The sequence below is a fragment of the Oncorhynchus gorbuscha genome, linkage group LG19 (genome assembly GCF_021184085.1).
Source record: "Oncorhynchus gorbuscha isolate QuinsamMale2020 ecotype Even-year linkage group LG19, OgorEven_v1.0, whole genome shotgun sequence".
Lineage (NCBI taxonomy): Eukaryota > Metazoa > Chordata > Actinopteri > Salmoniformes > Salmonidae > Oncorhynchus > Oncorhynchus gorbuscha.
The window spans coordinates 30,644,779-30,665,796 of record NC_060191.1 but is presented as its reverse complement, the minus strand read 5'-3'; the positions used below and the strand labels follow the sequence as shown (position 1 = coordinate 30,665,796).

The 21,018-nt window shown below is 42.4% G+C and overlaps 1 protein-coding gene and 2 pseudogenes across 1 annotated transcript; 1 reads left to right on the top strand and 2 right to left on the bottom strand.

Moving 5' to 3' along the window:
• Window positions 1-1,066: 1,066 nt before the first annotated feature.
• LOC124004872 lies at window positions 1,067-3,988 on the top strand (annotated as a pseudogene).
• Window positions 3,989-7,083: 3,095 nt separating this feature from the next.
• LOC124006485 lies at window positions 7,084-9,692 on the bottom strand (annotated as a pseudogene).
• A 4,062-nt stretch (window positions 9,693-13,754) lies between these two features.
• Window positions 13,755-18,095, bottom strand: LOC124004695 (calcium homeostasis modulator protein 6-like). Its single transcript, XM_046313406.1, is given in 3 exon segments — window positions 13,755-14,651; window positions 15,810-15,960; window positions 15,962-18,095. Coding segments are annotated over 3 exon segments (948 nt in total). The 5' UTR covers window positions 16,321-18,095; the 3' UTR covers window positions 13,755-14,213.
• Between the last annotated feature and the right edge of the window lie 2,923 nt (window positions 18,096-21,018).

Here is a 21,018-nt window from a genome sequence, read left to right as displayed (position 1 = left end):
TTACCACCCCTGGTTGCGCAATCGATATGCTGATAAAATTTAGGGAGTCTTGTTTTCAGATTGGCTTTGTTAAAATCCCCAGCTACAATGAATGCAGCCTCCGGATAAATGTTTTCCAGTTTGCAAAGAGTTAAATAAAGTTCGTTCAGAGCCATCGATGTGTCTGCTTGGGGGATATATACGGCTGTGATTATAATCGAAGAGAATTCTCTTGGAAGATAATGCGGTCTACATTTGATTGTGAGGAATTCTAAATCAGGTGAACAGAAGGATTTGAGTTCCTGTATGTTTCCTTCATCACACCATGTCCCGTTAGTCATGAGGCATACGCCCCCGCCACTCTTCTTACCAGAGAGATGTTTGTTTCTGTCGGCGCGATGCGTGGAGAAACCCGTTGGCTGCACCGCCCTGGATAGCGTTTTCCCAGTAAGCCATGTCTCCGTAAAGCAAAGAACGTTGCAGTCTCTGATGTCCCTCTGGAATGCCACCCTTGCTCGGATTTCATCAACCTTGTTGTCGAGAGACTGGACATTGGCAAGAAGAATACTGGGAAGTGGTGCGCGATGTGCCCTTTTTCGGAGTCTGACCAGAACACCGCCGCGTTTCCCTCTTTTTCGGAGTCGTTTCCTTGGGTCGTTGCATGCGATCCATTCCGTTGTCCTGTTTGTAAGGCAGAACACAGGATCCGCGTCGCGGAAAACATATTCTTGGTCGTACTGATGGTGAGTTGACGCTGATCTTATATTCAGTAGTTCTTCTCGACTGTATGTAATGAAACCTAAGATGACCTGGGGTACTAAATGTAAGAAATAACACGTAAAAAAACAAAAAACTGCATAGTTTCCTAGGAACGCGAAGCGAGGCGGCCATCTCAGTCGGCGCTGGTCATGTGACTGCTCCATCCCACTAGATTTTAGAGCTCACATAATCTCAGGTTGAGTGCATGGTTTCCCAAATGTGCCTAAAAACGACATCCCATTAAACTCTAGATTAGAATGTTGACCCAAATACCCTTCCCTGGAGTTCAGAATAAATCGGACAATTCACATTTATCCCCTCCTAAAAGATGAAAGATTTGGCTCATGTCTTGGGTAGAGATAGTTGATCACACTAATCTGTTTGTGGTTAATAAATAGTTAGCCCAATACTATGCTGTTTATAAATTATAGATTAGTTATTAATGTCTCGCCCTTCCCTTTTTCACTATTCATAATACCGTTTTAAAGCGGTGCGGCTGTAGCATTATCAACAGCCCAAACATATCGCACAGCTAGCCGATTAGTTCTCGTTACATCTGATTGCTTCCAAGTGCAGTGTCAATATGGCAAATATAACCACTGTTGGCCATTATTAGAAGTTAGCTATCACTTATCTACATGAGCTTTTTGTCCTAGAGGTGGTTGTGTTCACTTTTATGTGTCTCTCATCTCATTTCCCCCACAGGATCTGGGATGCTCTCGCAGATAATTATGGTAATGTCATGGCAGTGGATTGGAAACAGTCTCGAACACGCTTCATCTCCCCAATCTAATCCTCAAAGACGAACCAGTGAGTCAAGTTCTTGCTTCATAGAGGGCTCTTTCTTTGCCCCTTTCCTTTCATCCCCAGTCTCTGTCTCTCTCTCTTTCTCCCTCTATCCCTATTCCCTACCACTCCCCCTCTTCCTGCCCCTACCGTCCTGTCCAATCTGTTTATCGCTCCAATCTAAAATTCAGAATTCATTGTGCCAGGATTTAGTTTTGATTAAATCCCCTCCCCCTGACCTGTCAGAGGGTGGATGATGTAACACTGGAGCTGTCTGACGATGAGCTGAGGGAACAGATGGACATGCACACCATCATCGTCTCCTGCCTCAATGACGAACCCCTCTTCACCGCAGAACAGGTAGGGCTACCCACCAATTTACCAACCTACCAACCCACAGCTCTGCCTGGAATAGCTCAAGACTGACCTGCACTTTATCAAAGATAGAATACAGTGTAGCAGAGCTGGGTATGGGGCTTGTGCCTGTTGCTTGAATGTGCTTCACATAGACAGATGACAGGTGAACTGAGCCGGTGTTTGTGTGTTAACCAGAGTTGGGGTCTATTCGATTGACATTTCCAGTCAATTCAGGAATACAATTTAATTCCAAGGTTTGGAATTGCACTACATGTCCAATGCAACAGACAGGAATAGAAATGGAACTGATCCCAAATGTGTGGTGTTACCGTGTGTATTGTAGGTTATGGAGGAGATAGAGGAGATGATGCAGGACTCTCCTGACTTGGGGGCAGAGCAGAACCGCCCCTCTCAGTGAGACCTCTCCATGCTCTCTCTGGACATACAGCGCCCCAGAACAAACCACAGCTATGAAGAGCGTGAGTAATATCTCTGTCAATTAGGTGTGTGTGTGTGGGGGGAGGTTGAAAGTGTGTTTGCATTGTTATGCTACATTTCTGTGTGTGTGTGTGTGTGTGTGTGTGTGTGTGTGTGTGTGTGTGTGTGTGTGTGTGTGTGTGTGTGTGTGTGTGTGTGTGTGTGTGTGTGTGTGTGTGTGTGTGTGTGTGTGTGTGTGTGTGTGTGTGTGTGTGTGTGTGTGTGTGTGTGCAGGAGAGATGACCCTGTGTGTAGCAGAACTGAATGAGTGGCTAGAGGAGGTGGAGATGGCCATCAGACATTACAGTGAGGAGCTGATTCAACACCTGGCCCTCAGGGATGAGCTGGACTTTGAAAAAGAGGTGAAGAACAGCTTCATCTCTATCCTGATAGATGTGCAAAACAGACAGAAGGAACACAGGGAACTACGGAAGAAGAAAAAAAAACTCAAGAGTGGTGCCGGGGCCCCGCAGGGCCGACCAGAGAGGACACAAGCACTAGGATCAGTGAGTGACACCATCCATGATGTGCGTGCACACACACAAACACACACACACAATTCCTGCTGATCCACTGTTTAATGACATTGCTTAGTAACCTTTTAATGTATTCAAACCTTATACAACTTATTTCTTGCTTGTACAGATGTCCCCCTGTATTACTATCTTGATACCTTTATTACTTCACTCTTTTTACAAACTCATTTACTGGTTTATTGTTTTGGGGATATTGACCTTTTAAACCTTGGACATGGTTCCTTTGATTTTCATCTGCTTGTTTCCTGTTTGTGTGCCTCTTCCTTCCCATATCTCTACTTCACTTCATTCCTCTCTAGCGCTTTAGCATGGTGGGGCTCTCCTCTGCCATTCAAAATGGCTTCCGGCAAACTTTTGGGAGTGGTGGGAGTGAAAGACAGGTGCCCATATTTCTCTCTTTCTCTTTGTCTTTTTCCCTCTTCATTGGTGCTGTGTGTGTGTTTTTTTGTTGGTCAACTAAATGGTAATTGTACATGAAGTACAATAGGTGGGAATTAAAGTATTTGTGTGGTAGTGGTAGAACGTTTTACATTACTATTAAAAGCAAAGCAGTTGCATATAGTCAAAGTTTATTGTAGTAAAATAATTATTTTTGATTAACTACTATATCAACCATATTAATTTGGATTATGGGGCAGTTAGATCACAAAAATGTCTCAACTACAGTTGTTGCGTGTGAAAACTAAAAGAAGAAAGACAAAGAACAAAGAAATCTTTTGTTAGAAGATGGGAATAAAAAGCAGGATCAAGTGTACAACACTCTTAGGAAAGCAAAGAAACTCGGAATCAATCACGCTATGGGTTTCAGATAAATAGATTTGTAAAATGTTCAGTGTGAAGGAAGTTTGATTTTCGGTGAATGATGTAATGATTAGAAAGTTGTAAGCTATTATTTTTGGAGAGAAATATCTAGTGGTGACAACTCTTTAAAAGTATTTGTGTGGTAGTTGATGAACTACAGTGCCTTTAGAACGTATTCACACCCCTTGACTTTTTCCATATTTTGTTGTGTTACAGCCTGAATTTCACATGGATTAAATTGAGATTTTGTGTCACTCTGGTCTACACACAATACTAGTTACTCCACAATACTAACCTAAATGACAGAGTGAAAAGAAGGAAGCCTGTACAGAATACAAATATTCCAAAACATGAATCCTGTTTGCAAATAAGGAACTAAAGTAAACCTGAAAAAAATGTGGCAAAGAAATGAACTTTATGTCCTTAGTAGACAGAGTTATGTTTGGGGCAAATCCAACACAACACGTAATTTTTAAGCATCAGGGTGATGCATCATGTTATGGGTATGCTTGTCATCAGCAAGGACTAGGGAGGTTTTTAAGATAGAAAGAAACGGAACAGAGCTAAGCACAGGCAAAATCTTAGAGGAATACCTGGTTCAGTCTGCTTTCCTACAGACACTGGGAGACAAATTCACCTTTCAGCAGGACAAGGCCAAATCTACACTGGAGGTGCTTGCCAAGACGACATTGAATGTTCTTGAGTGGCCTAATTATAATTTTGATTGAAATATTTTTGAAAACCTATGGCAAGACCTGACAATGATCAACAACCAACTTGACGGAGCTTGAAGAATTTAAAAACTAATAATGTGCAACTATTGTACAGTCCAGGTGTGCAGAGCTCTTAGAGACTTACTTAGATAGACTTGCAGCTGTAATCTCTGCCAAAGGGGATTCTAACATGTATTGACTCAGGGGTGTGAATACTTATTTATGTAAATGAGATATGTCTGTATTTCATTTAACATTGTTTTACTAACATTTCCAGAAACATGTTTTCACTTTGTTGTTATGGGGTATTGTGTGTAGAATTCAGAATCCATTTTGAATTCAGGCTGTAACACAACATAATGTGGACTAAGTCAAGGGGTATGAATAGCACTGTATATAACTGCCCCTGAACAGGCAGTTAACCCACTGTTCCTAGGTCGTCATTGAAAATAAGAATTTGTTCTTAACTGACTTGCCTAGTTAAATAAATGTAAAATAAAATAGGGCTGACCCTAGTTAGTCGACTGGTTGATTGTTTGGTCGATAGACTGTTGGTTGACCGAGATTTACTTAGTCGAGCTGTGGCAAATATACACTACATGACCAAAACTATGTGAATACCTGCTTGTTGAACATCTCATTCAAAAATCATGGGTATTAATATGGAGTTGGTCCCCCCTTTGCTGCTATAACAGCCTCTTACACTTCTGAGAAGGCTTAGGGCTGGGTGATATGGCCTAAAACTCATATCTTGATTTTCTCAGCTTATGGGAGATTCACAATATATACAGTTGAAGTCGGAAGTTCACATACATCTTTGCCAAATACATTTAAACTCAGTCCTAGTAACAATTCCCTTTAAACTAATCCTAGTAACAATTCCCTGTTTTAGGTCAGTTAGGATCACTACTTTATTTTAAGAATGTGAAATTTCGGAATAATAGTAGAGAGAAGGATTTATTTCAGCTTTTATTTCTTTCATCACATTCCCAGTGGGTTAGAAGTTTACATTCACTCAATTAGTATTTGGTAGCATTGCTTTTTAAATTGTTTAACTTGGGTCAAACGTTTCGGGTAGCCTTCCACAAGCTTCCCACAATAAGCAAACACCTCATTTGGCCGCCTTTCCTTCCAGTTCTCTGCTTCCTGTGACTGGAACAAATTGCAAAATTGTTGAAGTTGGAGACTTTTATCTCCCTTACTAACTTTAAACATCTGCTATTTGAGCATCTAACCGATCGCTGCAGCTGTACATAGTCCATCGGTAAATAGCCCACCCAATTTACCTACCTCATCCCCATACTGTTTTTATTTATATACTTTTCTGCTCTTTTGCACACCAGTATCTCTACCTGCACATGACCATCTGATCATTTATCACTCCAGTGTTAATCTGCTAAAATTGTAATTATTCGCCTACCTCCTCATTCCTTTTGCACACAATGTATATAGACTCCTTTAAAAAATAAAAATACATTCTACTGTGTTATTGTCTTGTTTATTGTTTAAAAACAATTCATTCGAATTAATTCTATATATTGCCCAGCCCTACTTTCCACTAGATGTTGGAACATTGCTGCAGGGACTTGCTTCCATTCAGCCACAAGAGCATTAGTGAGGTCGGGCGCTGATTTTGGGCGGTTAGGCCTGGCTCGCAGTCTGCATTCCAATTCATCCCAAAGGTGTTTAATGGGCTTGAGGTCAGGGCTCCATGCAGGCCAGTAAAGCTATTCCAAACCGTTCTTAACCGACCGTTTCTGTATGGACCATGGTTTGTGCATAGGGCATTGTCATGCTGAAACAGGGAATTGCCATCCCCCAACTGTTGCCACAAAGTTGGAAGCACATAATCATCTTGAATGGTATTGTATGCTGTAGCGTTAAGATTTCCCTTCACTTGAATTAAGGGGCCATTAAAAACAGCCCCAATGTTGACACAATGTTTCAAGTTCCTTGCAGACAGGTCATGCATAGACAATGGGATTTAGATTATATTTATTTTCTACCTGAAGGTTGCAATGTTCAAAATGTTTGGCTTTATGTAGTTATGTAGAGACTATTTTTACATATTGGCAATGAAAATAAAAGTTACTTTTATTGTGTCTTAATTTGATTAACCTAATGTGAAGGTCTCAGAAACGACTGAGCATGTGTAATATCAGGGATATGAAACATTTTAGATTTGTTTAAAAGTGCTTAAATACATTTAATTAATTAAATAAACCTTGAACTAAATACTAACATTATTCTGCCTCCCTAAAAGCTCTGCACATATATGTTTTAGTCATAGCTAAAAGACTGTAGTAGTAGCATTGTTGTCATACTTAGAAGGAATTGAGGAATGTGAACAGAACTGTAATTAATTACAGAGCACTGATGTGACTACTAGCTATGCATTTGAGTAAACAATGACTCACTGAATCAGAGGCACCATGCAACCCAGACCTGGCCAGTCTATGAAGGCTGTGCACACAAGCTGGGCATTATTATATTTCTATACACAAGAAATTAAGATGCTTTTTATTTGCAAAAAACATTTCTACATTTGTAAATGACTTTTTCTTTTTAACCAAATGTTATTATACTTAGCTACTTCTCTGCTAAATTTATAAAGTCAATAGTAAACCCAATTGAATCTGTTTTTGTTTCATTACTGAGTCAACTCCCTTTTTTCTCTCCTTGCTCACACAGCATACTCCAGCTATCCGTCAATGACAATGATATGGAACAACTTAGTTAGTTATGCAAACTCAACCTTACATTTAACAGGCAGCCATGCTCTGTCAATGCCACTTTACTCTAATCCTCATTGGAACATGGGGAAATCATGAAGCTAGTGTTATATTGAACACAAAATATTGACAACCCATTTTTCCAACTCCAACTAGGAGAAAAACATTAGAGAGAGGAACAGCATATATGGATCCAATGGTTTGTGAAAATGTGAGAGATGGCTCCTTCAGTACCAGTGTCGTTCACTTCACCAGTAGGCTTATAGATACTTGAGGATAAGAGTAACTCGCACGTGCACATAATACACGTGAAATACAAAAACGAACACTCCAAAACACACTGTTGTTTTATAATCAGCCGACCACGTGTCAGCCGAACCATATCCAGCTAGGTGAGAGGAACCAGATGAACTAAATGAAAGGGTATTTTGGCAGCTAGGCCAAGCCAGTAGGTAGCTACCAGTGGGAACATGATTGTGTGATGAGTGAGATGATAAATGCCAAATCAGGCCATGTGACAACCAAACCAACACATGGCACCCCATGAAGAACTTCTATAAGCATTGAGTTGTGTAAACATTTCAAGCAAATTGCATGTTTACAACTCTATCGTGGTGCAATATTACATTCAAAATTCCATATTAAAACTATACAACTACAATATCTCTCCTACCATTATCAACCAGTAAAGTGAATGAAATGCCTCAAAGGCATGTCAAAGGTAGCTCACTCAATGACCCATAGTACACATGTCAATCAGGAGCTCTGCTGGGGCAGTCCCAACAGTTGTCTTACAGACGGCTATACACAGACAAGATATATTTGCAGGAGACTTTTTCAAATCATCAGCCAAGACGCCCTGCTGTTTCACCACTTCTGCAATGGCTGCATTCTTTGGTAATAACTGCCGTGTCTCTGGAAGTAACCTTCTGAATGGTGTTCTGTGTAGATGTCAATGCTATGGGGGAAATGCAGGAAACAACACAGTCTGTGAGTTAAATCAATAGTATATACTACATGTCATTTATAAAAGGTAAAACAAATAGGATATACTATCTTCTGTAGCTCAATTGGTAGAGCATGGCGCTTGTAACGCCAGGGTAGTGGGTTCGATCCCCGGGACCACCCATACGTAGAATGTATGCACACATGACTGTAAGTCGCTTTGGATAAAAGCGTCCACTAAATGGCATAAATATATATATATATATACACTGTCAATAGAAAAAGTGTCGTGAAATATGGCATTTATATGCCATTATCCACCGCTCTCTCTGTGCCGTGGTCCAGCTCCATGACTGGTCTTTTGTCAGGGCAGTAGTCTCTGGTCATCACGCTCCACATACCTCTGCAGGGTGCTATAGTACTGCTCACTCTTGGAGAAAGTGTAGAGGCCTGAGATCTCCTCCCAGGCCTTGTGGTTGGGGAAAGGGAATATTTCCGGTTCACGGTTCTCAAAAAAGCTCTTCAGGTTCCTCTCGGCCAGCTTGGATGCGTACTCCATAGAGAACGTGTCGAACTGCTCCTTCTCCTTTTCTACATAGTGCTTCCAGAAGGTGAGCTGCAGGTAGCTCACCTTCGAGCGGCAGTTGGTGTAGCAGGTCCCGAGGAGCCCTAGAACGGCTGAAATGATGATGATACACCAGCCCAGTATCTGCAGATGTACAACCAGGAACCAAAACACGCTCACATAAAATGAATAAAAAATGCCAACAGTTTTTAAAAATAATAATAATTGTTTATAATACACTTCAATAGTTTTGTTTACAGTCAACTGAATTACAGATAGGAAAGTATACTCGCACCAGCATTTGCAGCTGTACAATATGACATTGAAAAATATGACATTCCACCGTACAAAAGTCACAAACCGGGTCTGACTGCTGCTTGCACTCACCTGTGACTGAGCCCGGAACATAAGCAACAGTTCCATGTTCTAGTCACTGGGCAGCTTGGATTTGCTGCAGGGCACACGGGCCAGCTCCTCCCGGCACATCAAAGTCCTGTTCTTACAGAACAGGACCAGGTTATTATCCAGCACCAGGTTATTATCCAGCCCGCTGACGGCACACTCGTAGAAGGTCCCGTTCAACAGTGCCACACACAGCCACATGATAGGGGCCACACAGGCACCGAAGAAGATTTTGACAAACACCTTGAAGCAGGTGAAACAGTTGCCACCGGGGCAGAGCTCAACAGGGTTGAGGCAACAGCCAGTGTAGAGGCGCCACAGCCTGCTGCTGAAGAAAAGACCCAGCACCAGAAGCACCAGGCCTGGGCCCAACAGGAAGGTCAGGCCATATGCAAAGTTCTGGTCGTGGTTGCAGGGGCACTGAAAGGAGACCATGGAGAAGATCCGCTCTCCCCCGATGGTCAGGAGGGCCATGAAGCTGTAGCCAATGGTGGCCTTCTGGTTCATGAAAAAGCGCAGGACGGTCTGGAAGTTATCCATGGTGTCGACAAGGAGTTTTCACGCACGCTTAGCAAAAAACAAAATAACGCACAGAGAATGAAGATTTAGAAGAGGAAAAAACAAGGCAGTGAAATAGTTTAGACGCAACAGGTTGCGTCTCCAACACTCACTCCACTTCCTGTGCTGTCTGAACACAAACACACTGAAGCTCTTCGGAGCCCATTTCTGCCCCTCCCTTTCCCTCCCTCCTGTTCTTTCTCTTTCAATCTTCCTCTCTCACCAACTCCTCCCTCTTTTCCTCACTTCCTCTCTTTCCTACCCTTGTCCGAACTCTTAATCCAATGAGATTGTATTCTCTAACTCTCAAACCCCACCTTGATTCTTCCTTCAAAATTTCCTTCTCTCCCCACTCCCCCCTCTTTTCCTAGGCGTAGGTAATAAAACAAAAGTGACTAAACTGGCTGACATCCTGCAGATCTGTTTTTTTACTTCAGGCCATGCAGCTGCCTTTGTCCTCTCAGAGTGATGTCATATGACAAGCAGCCACGGGGTCATGCAGTCTGTCAAAAATCAAAAACTTCACTTTAACCAGATTCACTTGGATAGTTATTTGAACAGTTCAGCACAGTGATTTCAGCACCATGATTTATTGTCTGTATTAAATGCACATACAGCTTGACCCAGATACATTATACAGTATATGAAATCACTCTGCTCTCTCACCCTCTTTTTTCCTTTCATGCACAAAACACCGCACACACGACGCAACGTGGTATTTCGGCAGAAAAGCTGCAGTGCATTCATAAGCAGTTGCAAAAATTTTCATACTGAGCTATGCAAGCTCACGTAGATGCATGTCGTGCATACCCAGAAATATAACACGGAGCACAACAGTTTCATAGGCAATCATATAGCTAGCTAGACATTACATTAGACTTGCATAAGACCTACTAGTGTTTCAGAAAAAGGAGAAGAGGGCAGATCAAACATGTGTTCTGAGTTAGTGGTTGGTAAAGAGAAGGGTTTCCTCTCCCACTTCCTATAGAAGCCTGTGATTAGTTTCTGTGCTCTACAATTCACACACAGGATGAAGCTATAGTCTCTTCACCCTAAAAGGCCTCTGAGTGCTATAAGGGCACAAGGCGAAACCCAAATGCAGATGCAGGAGGCAAACGGCAGCGCACCTCCAAATCGATCCCGCTCCAGAGTACAGGCCTCGGCGTAACCCTCATTCCTTCGACGGTAAACTCTAAATCCGACCATCACCCCTGGTGAGACAAAACCGCGACTAGTCAGTGAAGAGCACTTTTTGCCAGTCCTGTCTGGTCCAGCGACAGTGGGTTTGTGCCCATAGGTAATGTTGTTGCCGGTGATGTTTGGTGAGGACCTGCCTTACAACAGACCTACAAGCCCTCAGTCCAGCCTCTCTCAGCCCATTGCGGACAGTCTGAGCAACGACGGAGAGATTGTGCGTTCCTGGTGTAACTCGGCAGTTGTTGTTGCCATCCTGTACCTGTCCCGCAGGTGTTGTTACACATGATCTGCCACTGCGAGGACGTGTCCGTCCTGTCTCTCTGTAAGCGTTGTCTTATAAGCGTCTCACAGTACGGACATTGTCATTTTATTGTCCTGGCCATATCTGCAGTCCTCATGCCTCCTTGCAACATGCCTAAGGCACGTTCACGCAGATGAGCAGGGACCCTGGGCATCTTTCTTCTGGTGTTTTTCAGAGTCAGTAGAAAGGACTCTTTTAGTGTCCTAAGTTTCATAACTGTGACCTTAATTGAATACCGTCTGTAACCTGTTAGTGTCTTAACGGCCGTTCCACAGGTGCATGGTTCATTAATTGTTTATGGGTCATTGAACAAGCATGAGAAACAGGGTTTAAACCCTTTACAATGAAGATCTGTGAAGTTATTTGGATTTTTACGAATTATCTATATAGTTTATATGTTTGTCTTCGGGACTTTGTGGCCCCGTTACCTCAAATATTGTGAGCGTGACGTAATCAGATGTGCTGGAGGAGGTGAAAAGGTGTGTGAAAGAAAGTCGAGGCACAGGATCCACTTCCTGAATGAGAGTGAGTGCAGTGACAGTGTGGCAATAACATAGTGTGTTTGTTCCCTTTCAAAGTCAAGTTTACTTGACTTTTACTGCAATAACCTCATACTTAAAGTGAATACTTGTTCTTGTTCTACTTGTACTTTCTTTCAAGTTCTTCCACTGATTGAACAACAGCTCCCATGGTCTCACACCAGACTTCTGATACCAATGCAGCAAATTTGGGGTGATATTGGGACACAAAACCGAACCGCTAATACATTTTTTGGGAAAAAAATTGTATTTTTATTATTTTGAAAATACAAAATACCATTCTCTGAAGTATCTTGTTAAAAATAAAAATGTATTTACAGTGGGGCAAAAAAAGTATTTAGTCAGCCACCAATTGTGCAAGTTCTCCAACTTAAAAAGATGAGAGAGGCCTGTAATTTTCACCATAGGTACACTTCAACTATGACAGACAAAATGAGATTTCCTTTTCCAGAAAACCACATTTTAGGATTTTTTATGAATTTATTTTAAAATTATGGTGGAAAATAATTATTTGGTCACCTACAAACAAGCAAGATTTCTGGCTCTCACAGACCTGTATAAACTTCTTATTTAAGTGTCTCCTCTGTCCTCCACTCGTTACCTGTATTAATGGCACCTGTTTGAACTTGTAATCAGTATAAAAGACGCCGGTCCACAACCTCAAACAGTCACACTCCAAACTCCACTATGGCCAAGCCCAAAGAGCTGTCAAAGGACACCAGAAACAAAATTGTAGACCTGCACCAGGCTTGGGAAGACAATCTGCAATAGGTAAGCAGCTTGGTTTGAAGAAATCAACTGTGGGAGCAGTTATTAGGAAATGAAAGACATACAAGACCACTGATAATCTCCCTCGATCTGGGGCCCCACGCAAGATCTCACCCTGTGGGGTCAAAATGATCACAAGAGCGGTGAGCAAAAATCCCAGAACCACACGGGGGGAATCTAGTGAATGACCTGCAGAGAGCTGGGACCAAAGTAACAAAGCACACTACGCCACCAGGGACTCAAATCCTGCAGTGCCATACTTGTCCCCCTGCTTAAACAAGTACATGTCCAGGCCCGTCTGTAGTTTACTAAAGCATGATCCAGAAGAAGATTGACATTCTCCCATATGGTCAGATGAAACCAAAATATAACTTTTGGTAAAAACTCAACTCGTCGTGTTTGGAGGACAAAGAATGCTGAGTTGCATCCAAAGAACACCATACCTAATGTGAAGCATGGGGGTGGGCTACATACAATCAAGGGAAACGAGGCACAGGTGCAAATAATAACTGGGAACAAGGGGAAAACAAAAGGGTCAAAAAACACAATGGGGGCATCTAGTAACCAAAACCGGAACAACCCTGGCCAAATCCTGAGAGTGGCTGGGTCTTTCAGCATGACAATGATCCCAAACACACCGCCCGGGCAACGAAGGAGTGGCTTCATAACATAAGAAGCATTTCATGGTCCTGGAGTGGCCTAGCCAGTCTCCTGATCTCAACCCCACCAATCTTTGGAGGGAGTTGAAAGTCCGTGTTGGCCAGCACCAGCCCCAAAACATCATTGCTCTAGAGGAGAGGAATGGGCCAAAATACCAGCAACTGTGTGTGAAAACCTTGTGAAGACTTACAGAAAACGTTTGACCTCTGTCATTGCCAACAAAGGGTATATAACAAAGTATTGTGATAAACTTTTGTTATTGACCAAATACTTATTTTCCACCATAATTTGCAAATAAATTAATTGAAAATCCTACAATGTGATTTTCTGTCATTAGTTCAAGTGTACCTATGATGAAAATGACAAGCCTCTCATCTTTTTAAGTGGGAGAACTTGCACAATTGGTGGCTGACTAAATACTTTTTGCTCCACTGTAATACACAAATGTAATTGAAATATGTATGTCAAATACATGCAACAGAAATACTGCCTATCTCTGACTAGTACTACTTAAGCTTTACACAGAGATACGAATCTAACAATTACGCTAAGTTTGCATTCAATTCAGAGCTAATGTTCATCGCAGTTCACTTGTGGCAATGGTCGGTCTACAGTGCAATGATATAAAGAACAATAACGCATAAATACTTTGGAGACCGAGCTTGTAAGGTCAAACATGTACACTGGTAAAAGGCTTTTATTGAAAGTATTTTGCAGTGCACAAACTTGCTCCTTATTTAATTAGAACCAGACCATGCGTTTCCTGTTTAATGACACAGACCACCTGTATGTAGGCCAAGTCTGATGAACATAAAATACTAAACAGAAAAGTAAAAGAGAAAGTACGATCAACTATTTAAAAATAAATAAAAATCCCTTCTGAGCACAATATAAAATTGGGAAGCATTGTTATTGAAGCAAAGACCTGAAAGTGGTTAATCAGATGTGATTGGTTTTTCTACTGAAAAATCCCCTGACGCACAGCGATAATCATGATGATGACGAAGAGTATAATCATTGACAACAATCCTCTATAATGAGTCATAACTTTGACGCAAAAAAGTAATGAGGATGGTTACAGATAAGGTCATGATAGTGATGCTGTCGCCGCTGTTCCTATGATCATATGCATGCCCATTCACAGCATCATCTTGCCCTCATCCACAAAGGTGAGCACAGACGGATTAGCAGTGTCTGGACCGTCTGACCTGACAGATGACATCCTGTGGTCCCTGGCCTCTGCAGGGTCCTGGCACTTCTCCACGTACTTGTGCAGGATGCTGTAGTAGTGGTCTCTGGTGCTGAACCTGTAGAGGGACGAGATCTTCTCCCAGGCCTGGTTAGGTGGGGTCGTGACAGGCTCTGGAGGAATCTGCTGGAAGAAGCTCTTCAGGTTCCTCTCTGCAAGCTTTTCGGCATGATCTGCCATGTTGCTTTCCAGCACGTCGCTCTCCCGCTGGGCATAGACCCTCCAGAACTTCAGCTGCAGGTAGCTGACTGGGGAGTTACACCGGGCAACACAGGTCAGCAGGAGGTTGAAGACCATTATGGAGGCGATCAGTAGCCAACCCAGGACCTGAAATCAAAACCAAAATATTCCACACATGCCTGAGTTAATGTCACAGTTATAATTGCCCACATACAGTATTCTGCTCATTTTTTGAAATGTTATTTATTTCACCTTTATTTAACCAGGTAGGCTAGTTGAGAACAAGTTCTTATTTGCAACTGCGACCTGGCCAAGATAAAGCATAGCAGTGTGAACATGGAGTAAACAATTAACAAGTCAATAACACAGTAGAAAAAAGGGGGAGTCTATATACAATGTGTGCAAAAGGCATGAGGAGGTAAGCGAATAATTATAATTTTGCAGATTAACACTGGAGTGATAAATGATCAGATGGTCATGTACAGGTAGGTCATGTATATTGGTGTGCAAAAGAGCAGAAAAGTAAATAAATAAAAACAGTATGGGAATGAGGTAGGTGAAAATGGGTGGACTATTTACCAATAGACTATGTACAGCTGCAGCGATCGGTTATAAAAGTCTCCAACTTGAGGGAGATAAAAGTCTCCAACTTAAAAGTCTCCAGCGATTTTTGCAGTTCGTTCCAGTCACAGGCAGCAGAGTACTGGAACGAAAGGCGGCCAAATGAGGTGTTGGCTTTAGGCATGATCAGTGAGATACACCTGCTGGAGCGCGTGCTACGGATGGGTGTTGCCATCGTGACCAGTGAACTGAGATAAGGCGGAGCTTTACCTAGCATGGACTTGTAGATGATCTGGAGCCAGTGGGTCTGGAGACAAATATGTAGCGAGGGCCAGCCGACTAGAGCATACAAGTCGCAGTGGTGGGTGGTATAAGGTGCTTTTAGTGACAAAACGGATGGCACTGTGATAGACTGCATCCAGTTTGCTACGTAGAGTGTTTGAAGCCAATTTTGTAGATGACATCGCCGATGTCGAGGATCGGTAGGATAGACAGTTTTACTAGGGTAAGCTTGGCGGCGTGAGTGAAGGAGGCTTTGTTGCGGAATAGAAAGCAGACTCTTGATTTGATTTTCGATTAGCAGAAACCTGATACCTGTCAGTCTATAATCACCTACACGCCAACAGGCCGTCGACAAAAACAAAGATAGCCAATTAAAACATACTGAAGTGGGGCAAAGATGATATGATAAAAAATGATAAATCAAACCATAACTTAGCTCTATTAGTGTGAATATTATCTCACCTGCGACTCAGCGTGGAGGGTTGCCAGCACATCATTGCTGTCAGATTGTGGCACGTGGGTGGCACTCCTACAGGGAAGTTCATCCTGGCACTGCGGACTCTTCCCATCGCAAAGGTGGTTGGTGAAAACAGTTACATTGATACCAGTCAATGCCATTGAGCAAAGCGACTGCAATCTAACTCACAGGTGCAACAACTGCGGTTGTGGTGATCTGAAAGAAGACCACCCCACAGGCGCAAAAATATTTAAAACGACATAATTTGGATTTGCGTAAACAAAAACCTGTAAACAATTTCCATGTTTTATTGCTCATGTCGTAACCTAACACCAACAGTGCCAGAGCAGGCACTAAGAGAAACACCATGCCGTAGGAAAAGTTCCAGCCACTGCAAGGACATTTGAACACCACTGACGAGAATATCTGTTCCCCGCCTGCAGTTAACAACGCAACTAACCCGAGACTATTCTGCTGTTTCTGAACAATTTTAAGAACAGTTTTAAACATATCCATCTTTCCAGACGCACAGGACTCACAGGCACTTCTGCTGATAGCAAGTCATGGGAACCATATAAATTAACGTGACAGCTATTACTTTCAGTTCTCCTGTCCTCTCTGGCACGCCTCCGACTCAGGGTGTGACTCGCTTCACTAGGCTGATGGACGATACTGTTGCATCCTAAAATGCTGGGTTCTTTTACTGAAGACTCCGAAGCGTACTTATAATAAATGGAACAGATTTACTTAATGTTCTCCTTAACACATTAGTCGACTACTCTCTACAGTGTCTTCAGCCCAACTCTCCAATACATCATTGAATTGTTACCGCCCTTTCATCTCCTTTCATTTTCAATGCAAGACCGGAAACCGCATTAACATTTGTTCATTCAAATAACTCAACCCTTGCATACAAATCCCATTGACTATTTGCAACCATTTTTACATCTAAACTCATAAAGCTATCAAAATAAAGAAATTCGCACCACTCCACGTGTCATTTCCCAGCAATTTAATAGATATTTACCAACGTTTCGGGCATTCCTCTAAACTCATGAACACATTTCTCAATTACACCACACTTCACAAATTCTCACTTCTTCTGAAAACATCCTTGATGAACATCATGGGTTTTCTAAAACAGTTTCACTTATCAACTCATATACAACCTATTTACAGATCCAATTGGTCCGGAGGCCTTTTTGGCCTCTCGATGCTCTGGGCCCTCAGGCTCACGGCCTCACACAATCGGTGTCTCTGTATGTGTGCCTGTCACAGTCGTAGTTCCCAAGTCCCAATCAGAAACGTTCCACTCGGACACATTCAGGTCTTCTCTTTCATTGTGTTGCATCATCATTTGACCCACATACGTCTTACACAATTTCCCCTCAGTCTGCACTAAAGTAGGTTACAGGACCAAGTACCCGTTTCACAACCCCGGGTACCCATTTCTCTCTACTCCCAAGTAATCTCGGACAAGCACTGTTTGTCACAACGACTGCATTCCAGCTGAAAAACTGTGTTTAACCATATCAAATCAAATTTTATTAGTCACATACACATGGTTAGCAGATGTTAATGCGAGTGTATCGAAATGCTTGTGCTTCTAGTTCCGACAATGCAGTGATAACCAACAAGTAATCTAACTAACAATTCCAAAACTACTACCTTATAGACACAAGTGTAAGGGGATACTAACTATGCTGTAAAGACCGTCCTGATGACTTGTCCTTCTCTTAGAGCCTGTTTTAGATTCTGTACACTGAATTAAAAAAATATAAAAGTATTTTGTACATAAATAAGCCGCACATGTCTATAAGCCACAGGTGCCTACCGGTACATTGAAACAAATGAACTTTACACAGCCTTTAAAACGAAACACGGCTTGTTACAAAAATAGATAGGCTTTAACGAAACGGTTTGTAAGAAAAATGAAAAAAATAAGCAGTAAGCAGTAGCCTATCAAGAAAGTCATCTTCCTCCTCCTGTGCACTGAAACCACTGTAGTCATCTCCTTCGGTGTCGGAGTTGAATAGCCTCAGAATTGAAAATCCACCTCTAAAATCCTCAAACTTCATTGCGGTGGCGATTGTTTTGGCTTTCAGTCGGATCTGCACAGTTGAAACACCTCGGCCGCCTGCTCTCTGTGTGTTGACCCAGTCTTCAAGCTCATTTTCTAGTTCGGGCCATCTGCTTTTCTTTCCCTCTGAAAGCTTTTGTTGTCTTTTTGCACTGAGTCAGTTCCTCACACTTCTGTTTCCAATGTCTTATCATCGACTCATTAAGGCCAAGCTCCCGTGCAGCAGCTCTATTTCCTTTTCCAACAGCCAGAATGATCACCTTCAACTTGAAAGCTGCATCATATGCATTTCTCTGTGTCTTTGTCATGATGAGGGTGACAAAATGACTACTGTAATCAGAATGATGGGAAGTTTGAGGGCGCTCGATTTACGTCACGATGTGACTGACGGTGGTCAGTTTTTTGGCGGCATGATTCTTGTGAAAGCGGGAAAAAAATCCATAAACGAGGTTCAAAGCGTGGGGAAAAAGTAGCGGCTTATAGTCAGGAAATTACGGTACTACTCATACACTTTACTTTTGGCCAGCGTGAGAAAATTGATATGGATGCGCTGCCAGGGCCCCGCTCAGGCCATTTCCAAGGATGCACTAGTGCAAGGTTCTATGTCTATGAGACTGACACACCTGGCATCCCTTACCATGTCTTTTATGTCTGAGTCTAACCTGGGCCACCAAAAGTGGCTTTTTTGCAAGAGCTTTCATTTTGACCATGCACCAGTGGTTTTAATGTAGCTCCTTCAGTAGCCAGCACCACCGCTCTCATACCCCATAACCCACAATCTCTTTCTACAGAGAGCTCATCCCTTCTCACCCCAATAATGGTTAGGCCATTCTGTAAGTGTGAAGTGCTTCACTTTTGCCAAACCCTTGTCCTTGGTAGTTTCCTTGTCCTTAGGTAAAATGGAAAGTACATCTAAAAATGACACTTGATAGTTTGGATTGGTCTTATGACCATATAGGTAGTCAGGGAACTTCATTACCCCAAATATGATCCCTAAGGCCTTCTTCTCTATTTGGGCACACTTCAACTCTGTGTGTCGTGAACTTAGTAAGTAAGCTGTGTCACGTTAGTTGGCACTAGGGATGAAACAGTTACCGGTTTCTAGATAAACCACAGAACAATTCCAGACGATTAGTATTACCGTTTCAAATTGTAATTATCATTAAAAGTCATGAATACTGTCCAGCAGCAACCAAAGTTAGCAACAGTCTGACGCAGGTGCATCATGCTAACGTGGGTTTTGTTTTGTGTGAAAACATGGCAAAAGGCAATGACAGCACTCGAGAGATTTTTCAGCCTTCTGAGAGGATCAAATCTGAAATGTGGTCGTATTTTGGGTTTTACAAGAGTGCTGAGGGAAACTTAAATTGAAGATGGTCACCCTGTCTGCAGAACATGCAAAAAATACAAAAATAATAGAACTAAAATTGCTGTGAAAGGGGGCAACAATTAAAATCTTTATAGCGAATGCAAGGTAAAGTGGAACTTCGGAATGGGGGAAAACGTCATGGTTTGACTGTCTTACTTGCTAATAGCTTGTCAGTAATGTAAACTGAGGCTTTCAGTGTTACCTACTCTTGTAAAAACACCACACGTTGTTCTGATGCTGTACTATAGGTGTCGTGTGTCTGCAGACTCTATTCGCCCATTGCACACGTTATGTAGTTTATTCACACTACCAACATATTTTGTGTGTGTGAGAGAGAAATAATTGTAATTTAACATCACCAATAATAATAATAATAATAATAAATTTGCTATTCCTTTGTTTACAGAGTGGGCGTGCAGCAGGCAAACCCAGTGATGCTTTACTGGTCCCTCCTCATCTACAGTTGTGCTTATATGAACCCACATCAACACAAGCTGATGTAGGGGTGGACAACCCTACATCAGCTTCACTATCGATTTCCTCACCCCAAACTGGCAACTGGAATCAAAGTGCTTGGAAACACAGTTCTTCCCAGAAGATCAATCGGCTCACAACAAAGGGTTTTTTGTGAATATGCTGGAAAGAGTAGGGGATCAACAAGAAAGACAACGCAACAAACATGATCAAGGCGTTTGAAGAGTTCCCAGATATGTGGCTTAGGTGCTTTGGCAAAAATTTGATGATCGTACGCTATCCATTTATGTTTCTTGTATGCTATTTTAATATATGAGAATTAACCAATGATTACAGGCCACACTCGGCCATGATTACAGATACCTGTGTGTCTTTTGACACTATATAAATGAGTCATCCCGCAGTGTTTGTCATTATACCCTGATGAAGACAGCTTGTCTGTCGAAACGTTGGACATAAATATTTTTGCATCTGAGCTCCTAGAGTATGCGGCTCTCCTTTATTTTTTAAGATGGCCATCTCAAAGGTTTTGAAAATTCAGAGAGTTGACACAGCTGTCAAGGTCTGCCGTCATCTGGTCCAAGGCATCTCACGGAGCTGGAAGAGAAGGAGAGAACTGAGAGAAAAGCAAGCTGCCCTCAACATGCCACAGAAAGCTCTGATCCATGAGGTGGTGACCCGATGGGGATCTACACACAAGATGCTTGAGCGTTTCCTCAGCCAACAGCAGCCAGTTTGTGCGATACTTGGTGGAAAAATAGGAACTTGGCATCTGATGCCCAAGGACGCCGACATAAGTGTCATGGAGAAACTGTGCCAGCTCCTTGAAACTCTGAGCAAGTTTACAGATCACTTGCCTCAGAGACATGAGTGACACTGTCAGCCATCAAGCCTGTCCTGGACCACATCACCCGTGATATTCTGGTGGAAAAGGAAACGGAGCCATCCCTGACCAAGGAGATGAAAAGGGTAATGAGAGAAGACCTTAACAACAGATCCACAGAGAAGGCAAAGAGAGTCATGCACATTGCTTGTTTCATTGACCCCCACTTCAAAAGGAGCTTTTTAGATGAGCCTGAGGCTGCAAAAATTCAAATCAAATCAAATGTATTTATATAGCCCTTCTTAGTTAGATCAGCTGATATCTCAAAGTGCTGTACAGAAACCCAGCCTAAAACCCCAAACAGCAAGCAATGCAGGTGTAGAAGCACGGTGGCTAGGAAAAACTCCATAGAAAGGCCAAAACCTTGGAAGAAACCTAGAGAGGAACCAGGCTATGAGGGGTGGCCAG